Raw genomic sequence first — 10,643 nt, 5'->3', positions numbered from 1 at the left:
GGGGAGTATGAAGGGGAAAAGTTTTTGAAAAATAAGAGTGTAGCCCTGGCCAGATAGCTCATTGGTTGGAGTGGCATCCTGATGCTAAGTTTACTGGTTCTATCACCAGTCAGAGCACATACTAGAAAATCAGTCAATGAATGCATTTTCATATGAATGCAAACAAGTGGAACAAGAAATCCATGTTTCTCTTTCTCTTCCTTCTTCTTTCTCTCTCTAAAATCAATAAATAGCCCTGGCTGGTTTGGCTCAGCGGTTGGAGCGTTGGCCTGTGGACCAGAGTGTCCTGGGTTCGGTTGCCGCTAGGGGCACGTACCAAAAAATAAAATAAAATAAATAAGCACTGGCCCATGAGGGTCAGTTGTTGAGCATTGTCCTATGCACTGAAAGGTTTCCGGTTGAATTCCCTGTCAGGGCACATGCCCAGGTTTCAGGGTTGATCCCCAGTAGGAGGTAGGCAGGAGGCAGCCAATCAATGTTCCACTCTCACGTTGATGTTTCTCTTTCTTTCTCCCTCAAAAAATCAATAACAAAATCCTAAAAAACAAAATTAAATCACCCTGGCTAGTTTGGAATAGTGGTTAGAGCGTTGGCCCAAGGACCAAAGAGTCTCGGGTTCAATTTTGGTCAAGGGAATATACCTCAGTCACAGTTTGGACCCTGATCCTGGTCAGGGTTGTGTAGGAGGCAACCAATCAATGTGTGTCTCTCTCATAATGACTGCCCCCCCGATCTGAAAATCAATGCAAAATTATCCTCCAGTGAGGATTTTTTTATTATTATTAATTAAAAAAGGAAACCTTCACCGTGGGATTGCAAGTTGGTGCAAATACTATGGAAAACAGTATAGGGGTTACTGCCCCCCCCAATTAAATCAGTCAATAAATTTTTGTTAATACTCACCTGAGGATATTTTTTCCATGGATTTTGTTTTTTAGAGAGGAATAAAGGGAGTGAGGGAGATAGAGAAACATTGATATGAAAGAGACACTTTGATTGGTTGTCTCCTGAAAGAGTCCGGACAAGGCCTGGGAAAGCTGAAACCCAGGTCATGCCCTTGAACCCGAGATTCTTTAGTGCCCAGGCCAACACTGTAATCACTGAGTCAGGCCAGTCAGAGCAATAAATAAAAATTTTTTTAAAGAATATACACTTTATTGGTTGTAAAGATATGTATGTGGCCAACCTATCAAGAAAATCAAGGGAATTAATAGTTAAGAAACTGGATGTTCCTTAAGGGTGCAGAAAAAGAGGGTGAAATAGAATGAAGGTGTCCACTGGGGCCTCTGAACCACTGTGCAATTTTGTATTTTTTTTTCTATTGATATATTTTTGCTATGTTTCTCTCTCCCCCAATTTTGTATTTCTTAACCTAAGTGTTTTGAATATAGTTATTCATTTTACTAATCTCCTTTAAATTGTATGTATATGTTTAATCTACTATTATTTTTCCTTGCAGTTCTAAAGGTCTCACATTTATTACTGAATCAACCTACTACTGTGGAAAAGAAATCATTCTTCCAATAATTTCCCAACTAAAATGCCCCACTGTCCCGACAGCAGTGATCTTTTCAGTGGTTCGAGGATGCAGGAAACTGCATGCAGCATAAATATGCAAACCTTCTCATGTGTGATTCCAAACCCAGGTTGGCTCTACCCCAAACCCCACCCCACCCCCACCCCCCGTGGAGTTGTACCTGATTGTGTTACCAGGTTTCACTCAAGTCCCTTGGAAAAAAGGGCCGATTCTGCCTTTGTTCCTTGGCCAGGAACCTCTTAGTCCTGAAAGTCTTGTGATTATGGCAAACAAGAATCAACCTTACACACCATGATGACGGAGAAAGAGAGCTTTAATCCATTTTTATATGCACTGCTTTTCGTAACATGATAATATATACACCATACTCAAAAACAAAATAAGCATATATGTAAATCAGAAATGGGATAGAAATACATTTAAATGTTAGAACCAGTGGCAGCCAGTTAACCCAGGGAAGACCTGGAGTCAGAAATCTCCCCAGTAGTGGCAAGGAAATGGGAATCTGCTGACTGAACTGTTCAAATTTATTGCAGTTGTGAAAGTACAATTTATATACATCATTGTTAGATGTCTGGTAACAATTTACAGATAACGTCCACATCTGTTAGGTCCCACAACATCTCTGCTGATCTTGACACAAAATTTTTAAAAATAGGAAAATAAGAAAAAAATGTCCTCACGTATGTTAAGTCAAATAAACATTAAATATTTTTTCCTTGGTGCTAGATTCACCGATTTTTTTTTTTTTTTATATCCTCACCCGAGGACATTTTTCCATTTTTTGTTCAGATAGAGTGGGAGGGAGAGAGAGAGAGAAACATCGATGTGAAGGGACACATCGAGTGGCTGCCACCCACACAACCAACCAGGGCCCAGGACAAACTGCAACCGAGGTACGTGCCCTTAGTGGGAACCGAACCTGGGTCTCTCTGGACCCCAGGCCGACGCTCCAACCGCTGAGCCAAACCGGCCAGGGCAGATTCACTGATTTTTGTACAAAATTTTACCTAATGTCCATAAATCACAGGAAGAAAATGAAGCAAGTCACAATTCATCCTTTGTAATCTCTTACAGCACAGATTGTAAGAGGTTTAGGATCATAGCTGATATAGAAGTAAGGCTTTAGCACTTCAGAAAACGCATCCATGAATGAATGGATGTGAGACCTGTCATTCAAACTGTAAAACGAAACCTGACCCAACTCACAGTCCAGATAGATACCAATCCCTCTGGGCTTTTCCTTGAGCTCAAGGACGACAGGAACAGACCCTTCTGCGACATAATCACCATCCCGCAGCTGAATCGTCCAGCATCTGTTCTGTCTTGGTGGGGGCTGCTTTCTCTCCTTGGGGAGGGAGGCTTCACAAACCCCCACGGCCCACTCAGGCTTGTCATCCACCTGGACCTCCCAGTAATGTCGGCCACAGTCAAACCCTTCAGAGCCCAGGACAACTGGGTCAACTGCAAAGCCCTTTGGATTTCGAGGAACTCTTTGCTTTTTCATCACAAATGTCACAGACTTTTTATCCTCAGACACAAGCAGATAAGGATGTGCTGTCTCGGGATCCAGAGTAACTTCTTCTCTAAACTTCTGTATAATTTTCTGCAGAGCCGAATACTGTGGAGGAAGGCTGCACCCTTCTCTCTTTAAGCGGACCCAGTAGACAGCCGGGGGTCTCAGGCTTTCACAACTGTGGAGGACACTCTTGACATCCATCAGCAATTTCACATCTGACATCACACTCTTCTCCGCCACCTCCTGGAGGAGACCTTTGAGGGTGGAAATGTGGTCTGAAAATGCAGTGGTGCTCACAGTGAGTTTCTGTTGAATGTCCTTCTCTTCCTCAAATAGCCTTGAGAGAACTTCCTCTCGCTCACGATCGATCGATTGTGTCAGGTGCTGAAATTCAGAGGCTAACTTCGATCTCCGGTTTTCCACCTTCTCTCTCAGTTCTAACAGATTCCTGTCCTGGGTGGCTACTAGTTTCTGAACATCTGCCATCCGCCTCTTGAGGGGCTCGAGGTAACTGCGGAGCCTTTCCCTGTGATGAGCGGCAGCCTCCTCCATGGGCCTCACCTGGTGGCCCTGGTGGGCAGGGGGCTCAGTGCACAGGGGACACAACACCTCTAGGTCCTCCTCACAGAAGAGGGTCAGGACCTGGTTGTGCTTCTCACACAAGCGCCTCACTTGCTGATGCTTCTTTTTGCTCCTGGTGATCTGGGAGAGCTTGGCAATGTCGACCATCCTTCCCAGCTGGGTGTTGCTCCTTAAGTGCCTGTCCTGGCACGGGTGACGGCACACAGGGCAAGGGATCCTGATGTGTAGATGTGCCCAGGACTGCTGGATGCAGGGGCGGCAGAAGTTGTGCCCGCATTGGATGGTGACAGGGTCTCTCAGGTCATCCAGACAGATGGGACAGTTGACCTCTGCCCAGAGTCCTTCCAGAGCTGCAGCTGCCGCCATTGGTCCCTGAATGAAGGACTGCACTGAGGTGGGCTTTCTTCAGGGAGCTGGGCTCTGTGAGATGTCCCCACTGAGAAGCAGGGGCACCCTCAGATCTCACTGACCTTCCTGTCCTGAGTGATGCATTCCTGTGAGACCGTGGCCGCAGGTGTCAGAACCGCTCCAGTCACCGCCTTCAGCCGATCAGAGTAGTTGAATCCAAGCTCAGAAATAGTCTTGGTCAGAAAGCAGACATGGTTCTGAAACACATACTCATTTCTGAGGATGAGAAAATATTGTTGCATGTAAAAAAGACTACCATGTGTTGCGAGGTCCCGCCCACTGCCACACCTGAAGCTGCCACTTGATTCCTCTCCACCATCAGAACCCACTAAACCCACGTCATCTACAAGGATGCTGTATGAGACTGTGGCAAGTGTATGGATTTGGGACTAGATCACCTGTACCTGAGTCAGCTTCCAGGCTTAGTGACCTACCATCTGGGAAACCTGGGGAAAGTCACATATTTTTATCTTTAAGAGAATCTGGCAAACAAGAATAAAAATCACAACTCTAATCATTTCAATCTTGTGAAAAACCTGAGGAAAAAATGTGGTACTATTTGGTTTATACAGGTTATTTCTGATATCACTGAATTCATAATGCATCAAAGTTTACTTGTTTCTTTAAGCTTCTCAACTGTAGGTTACATCCAACTATATCCAGACAAGTAGATGGGATTTGGATGAGATTGGATTACCTGTGTAATGACTAAACCCTGCCCCAGTCTGGGTATTACATTAAAACTGGGCTGTGTTGGGTAACCTACTTAAACACTCAAGAGTGCCTGTAAGCAAGCCGATGGCTGGATTTAGGAAGAGCAAATCCATACAGGATTTAAGGACTAGCACAGGAGGGCTCCCAGGCTCTGATCTCTCCACACCCGGCCTGTCAACAACCCGCCCTGAGACATCCCTCAGACCAGAACCTCTCATTCCCGTACGTCAGGTTGGGATCATGGTTTCTGTATTTAGCAGGCGTTTGGATGACTTCAGACAAGACTCACTAAGGGACCTGTACCATAATAAAAGCCTGTGTCATAATAACCTGACCCAGGTTAGGATTCCTATGGGAAGGGAGGTCAAGGCCCTGCAAGCACATGGGCTCAGGAAGCCAAGGCTCCTGCCTCCTGCACCCACACCACCCCTCTCAGCTCACCTGAAACCAAGTGCTGTGGGTGCATCTATGAGGGGTCTCTGAGGACACCTGCCATCACTTTCTCACACACAGATACTTACATTTCCAACCTCTCAAGGGTCAGATCTGAGTGCAGTATTTATACTTTTATTGAGCATTTTGGTGACTTAGGACAACGCTTGAGGAGGGTCCATGAAACCATAATAAACCTCATACTTTTTTTTTTTTTTTTTTTATCCTCACCGGAGGACATTTTTCCACTTTTTTGTTAAGATAGAGTAGAAGGGAGAAAGAGGAAGAGAGAGAGAAACATCGATGTGAAAGGGACACATCAACTGGCTGCCACCCGCACGACCAACCAGGGCCGGGGACAAACTGCAACCGAAGTACGTGCCCTTGGTGGGAACCGAACCCGGGTCTCTCTGGACCGCAGGCCGGCGCTCTAACCGCTGAGCCAAACCGGTCAGGGCTAAACCTCATACTTTTTTTTTTTTTAACAATAGATCAGTTATTTAATTAGGTTCTTTGTAAGAAATTTAGAACACCATTTTGTGAGGATAAAGCCCATTTGTGAGAGCAAACACAGAGCGTAGGTAGCCCTGCAGCTGAGGAACAGCTTTGATTTTTGGCAGAATTTGCGAGTCCACGGCTTTCTGGTCAACCTTGCGCTGCTCTGTAATCTCGTATTTCTCTTTCTCTGTGTCGAAGATCTCACCCTCCTGGTGCCTGGGCTTGCGTAGCTTCTTCTTCTTAAAGTAAGCATCAGTGAGATATTTGGGGATTTTCACACCACTGATATCAATTTTGGTGGAGGTGGCAATGACAAATTTCTGGTGTGTTCTACGCAGAGGAACTCGATTAAGGGACAGAGGTCCAGTCACAAGTAGCAAGCCACTGCTCAGCTGCTTCAGGAAAATCACCCTCTTGCCTCTGGGGCTCCCAGTGAGGACGATCAGAATGGTCCCAGGAGTGATGCTGGTCCGCAATTTTCTCACGTGCTGACTGAAGGGTTTCTCGCCCTGGCTCAGCAGCTTCCGAGGCACATCTTCAGTAGGATAATATCTAGGCATTTTGCGAAGTTTAACCACTCGGGTACCACCATTCTTGTCTCCACCAACTGGTTTTGTGACAGTAGCAAGAACTTTCTCCTTTTTCTTTTCAATCCTGGATTTAGCTGCGGAATACTTCCTCTTGTACATGGCCTTTCGGGAATACATAGCCGACCGGGAATACCTGCCAATTCCTCTGACTAGGACAGGGTTTCGGCTGCAGTGGGGCTTCCCCTTCTTAGGCGTCTTGGCCTTGAGGTTACCCTTCTTAACCTTGCCACCAGCATCAGCCTTCTGAGCTCCAGGTTTCTTCTCCTTAGAATCAGGTTTCTTCTCCTTAGTATCCAGCTTCTCAGGTTTTTCCCCAGCCATCTTGCAAGATGGGAAAAACTAAACCTCATACTTTTTAAAGTAAGTTAAACCCGGCCCTGGCAGGGCACAGTGAGGGAAGTGTGGCAAAGCTGACTTGTCTAGAGAGAGTCTAACTGAAAATTGGACTTATGGAAGCAGGGTGCGCACTTTTCAAACATTCTGAGGTATTGCAGCATCCTGGGTAATCCCAAACCCAAAGTGCTCTTTACAGCTGCTCTAAGTGCAAAAGCCGATAAAACTCCAATGTCATCCCTGTGATTTGTCTGGAGCTTCTTATAGATCAAGTCATCTCCTTATCAGCTCATGCACTGAGCCTCCACTCAACAGGCTTCATTTTTATTTATTATGTACATTCATTTATTTTTTTTTTTACGGATGTTTCTCCTTTTTTCCCCTCGACTCCCCTCCCCCACCCAAGCATTGTTGTCTATGTCCATTGGTTAGGTATACATGCACATAAGTTCTTTGTTTTATCTCATCCATCCCTCCCACCCCCCTCCTCTGAGATCTGTCAGTCTGGACCATATCAGCAAACTTTAAGTGCTCACTTAATAACTTAATCATTAGAATCCTGGAGCACAGAGACAACAGCCAGCATCCAACTCAGCACCCGACCATCCAGGGAGAAGAGACATTCCAGAGCAATGCAGATTTTGCCCTGTTAGTGTGGATGACGGACCATTTTATTCAGGAGAGAGGATAAGGCTTTTCTTCAGGAACACCAATTCCTGTTTTCCAGACCTGTGCACTGAAGAGTGTGTGGCACCATCTGCTGGAAAATGTTTGAACAATCAAAGTGACATATATGGTTATAAAACCTCACATAGGTCAAAAATTATACAGGGCTATTGGTCCTCTAGTAGCCACTGCAGCCCACGTCCAAGGTCACGCAGCTGTAATGTTTCTGGCTCTTGGCCAACCCTGGAAGTGGTCTGCGTACATAGATTCATATGTCCACCCCCTCCCTTTAACTACAAATGAGGGGACATATGTTCTACAACTTCCCTCACCACTTTTGCTCAATTAACATATGCTCTTAGAAATTTTCCTATACCAGTACAAATATTTCACTCTTTTGGGTTTGATTTGAGCAAAAACATGAATGGAAAACATTATATTTAAGGTGGAAAAGAATGTCTTTAAATAACCAGTAGGCTCTCCCTGTCCCGTGTGGCTCAGTTGGTGGGGCATCATCCTGTGCATTTGCAGGTTTGATTCCTGGTCAGGGTACATGCCTGAGTTGCTGCTCAATTCCCAGTAGGGGGCCTGCAGGAATCAACCCAGCTATGTTTTTATCTCTTTCTAAGATCAATAAAAACATTTTTTTAAAAAGAACCAATAGGCTGTATTTTCTGCTGGATAAATGTTTCCTCTGGTATTTTTCCCCCTCTGGCCAGTTTGGCTCAGCTGTTAGAACATTGGCACGCTGACCAGAGAGACTTGGGTTCATTTCCTGCTAAGGGCACATACCTTGCTTGCAGTTTTTCCCCGGCCCCAGTTGGGATTGTGTGGGTGGCAGCCAGTGCATATGTCTATCTCACATCGATGTTTCTCTCTCTCTCTTCCTCTCTCTCTCCCTCCCGCTTTATCTGAAGATAAATCCACTTCATTTTCAAATAAAAGCTACCATTTACTGAATACTTGACTCTATCTGAGACAGTGTGCTCTATGGTTTTTTTTTTTAATCCTCACCCAAGGACATTTTTTCATTTTTTTTTTTTTAATCCTCACCCGAGGACATTTTTCCATTTTTTGTACAGATAGAGTGGGAGGGAGAGAGAGGAAGAGAGAGAGAGGGAAACATCGATGTGAAGGGGACACATCGAGTGGCTGCCACCCGCACGACCAACCAGGGCCGGGGACAAACTGCAACCGAGGTACGTGCCCTTAGCGGGAACCGAACCCGGGTCTCTCCGGACCGCAGGCCGACGCTCTAACCGCTGAGCCAAACCGGCCAAGGCTCATTTTTTGTTCAGATAGAGCGGGAGGGAGAGAAAGGAAGAGAGAGAGAGAGAGACATCGACGTGAAAGGTACACATTGAGTAGCTCCCACCCGCACGACACAACCAGGGCCGGGGACTCACATGATCTGGCTCACATTTTAAAAGGCTCACTCTTTGCCCAGCCGGTGTGGCTCAGTGGTTGAGCATCCACCTGTGAACTAGGAGGTCGCTGGTTCAATTCCTGGTCAGGGCACATGCCCAGTTGTGGGCCAGATTCCCAGTGGGGGGCATGCAGGAGGTGGCCAATCAATGTTCTCTCTCTATTTCCCTCTCCTTTTCTCTCTCTCTAAAATCAATAAACAAACAAACAAACTGCCCTGTCTGTGGCTGGGTTGATTGGACATTATCCCAGGCACTGAGATGTTGCAGGTTTGAATCCTGGTTAGGACACATGCCAGGTTTTCTATCTCAATCCCTGGTAGGGGGTGTGCAGGAGGCAGCAGATCTGTGTGTTGCTCTCCCATTAATGATTCTACGTCTCCCTCTCCTTTCCTCTCTCTCTAAAAATCAACAAAAATATTATAAAAACAACAAAAAGAACAAACAAATAAATTACATCTCATGCCTGTTAAAGGAAAAATTCTGATACATTCCACCCAGATAAGCCTGCTTTCATACCTGTTTGGCACTGCCCAGTCAGAACCCTGTAACAGAATGAAATGCTTCCTCTCTCTAATGGCCGGCGGGGTAATAGCTCCTGCTATAGATATGGTAACTAACCAGAGGAATTAGCAACCCCCTTGTATGCAGAACTGCCGACTGTTTTTCAAAAATTTACAGGTGTCTCCATAACTGGACTCGGATCAGCAGCGGGGGCAGTAGGGTCAACAGCCCAAAGGGAAACGAGGGACCGAGAAATGTCCGACTCTTCCTTGGATCCCTTTCCACTCCTCCCTGCCCAGGGCCTGCACCCACACCTCTCCCCGCTTCCCTTCCCTGACGATAAAGGGGCCTGGATTCCAGACCCTCCTAAAACGGATTTGAGAATTCGTTCTCCCATCTCCTCGATCAAGACATCTGTCCTTGCTCCAAACTCTTATCTATGGAATATTTGGCCTATTTATTCATTTTTAACATGAAACCCTTCAGAATTTGGTGTCACCCTTGCGCAGGGGCCAGGGCGATGTTCTCTGTATTGTTCCGTTCAGGAGATGTGCTGCCCAAGCCAGACTGGCCTCTATGGGCACCACCTTGGGCCTGTAACAGCCCCCTCACGTCCCTCCTGCACCCCGACAGTGCCCCCCATCTGCAGCCCTGGCCGGTTGGCTCGGCGGTTAGAGCGTCCGCCCAGGGACCGGAGAGACCCGGGTTCAGTGCCGCTGAAGGACGGACCTCGGACCTTGGTTGCAGTTTGTCCCCAGCCGTGTGGGTGCGACCACTCATGTCTCTCTCTCTCTTCCCCCCTCTCTGCCTCCTGCGCCACCTGAAGACAGATGCCCAGGGGCGAGGATAAATAAACAGAAACAAGTCCCGGCTCCTGCCTGGGCAGGGAAAGCAGCGAGGCTGCGGGGAGCTTGTCCGCGGCCTGGGACCCACAGAAGGTTTGTGACCAGAACAGGACACAGGGCGGTTCTGGAAGCACCGCCTCGGAGGGGGAAGGTATGAAGACAACCCCGAAAACAGGCTGAGGCTCTTAGGCGATTTCATTTGAGAAAAACAAAATGAAGAATTTTCTAAATAGTCAACGGATTCAGAACCCAGATCCCCGAAGGACTAGAGGGGAGACTCAGCGCAGGTGAAAGGAGGAGACTCAGAAGATGCCACCGGAGAGACAGGGGGTGTCATCAGGCCAGTGACCTCCGCACGGGCCACAGGGTGATAACGCCACGCCGGCCACACCCTGACTTTAATGGGGACCGGAAACGGGGGCTGTGCTGTGTCCTTTGACCTGGAAGGGGAAGCCCCCCCCCCCTTTGAGAGGCAGGAAGGAGCCGGCAGCGCCCCCCAGGCCCTGAGGACCCAGCCCCCTCGGGCCTCAGCTCAGAGCCAAGGCCGAGGCCAGAGCCAGGTGAGCGCCGCCGGCCGGGAGCGGGACTCGG

General features: G+C 47.3%; 2 protein-coding genes across 2 annotated transcripts; both read right to left on the bottom strand.

Moving 5' to 3' along the window:
* Window positions 1-2,501: 2,501 nt before the first annotated feature.
* Window positions 2,502-4,255, bottom strand: LOC118615947 (putative tripartite motif-containing protein 75). Its single transcript, XM_036241259.1, has one exon. The coding sequence runs from the start codon at window positions 4,002-4,004 to the stop codon at window positions 2,592-2,594; it is 1,413 nt and encodes a 470-aa protein (XP_036097152.1). The 5' UTR covers window positions 4,005-4,255; the 3' UTR covers window positions 2,502-2,591.
* A 1,423-nt stretch (window positions 4,256-5,678) lies between these two features.
* Window positions 5,679-6,601, bottom strand: LOC118615896 (60S ribosomal protein L6-like). The gene has a single exon (XM_036241173.1). The coding sequence runs from the start codon at window positions 6,599-6,601 to the stop codon at window positions 5,717-5,719; it is 885 nt and encodes a 294-aa protein (XP_036097066.1). The 3' UTR covers window positions 5,679-5,716.
* Between the last annotated feature and the right edge of the window lie 4,042 nt (window positions 6,602-10,643).

Source organism: Molossus molossus, unplaced genomic scaffold, assembly GCF_014108415.1.
Source record: "Molossus molossus isolate mMolMol1 unplaced genomic scaffold, mMolMol1.p scaffold_m16_p_4, whole genome shotgun sequence".
NCBI lineage: Eukaryota > Metazoa > Chordata > Mammalia > Chiroptera > Molossidae > Molossus > Molossus molossus.
This window is presented reverse-complemented; position numbering and strand designations above follow the sequence as displayed.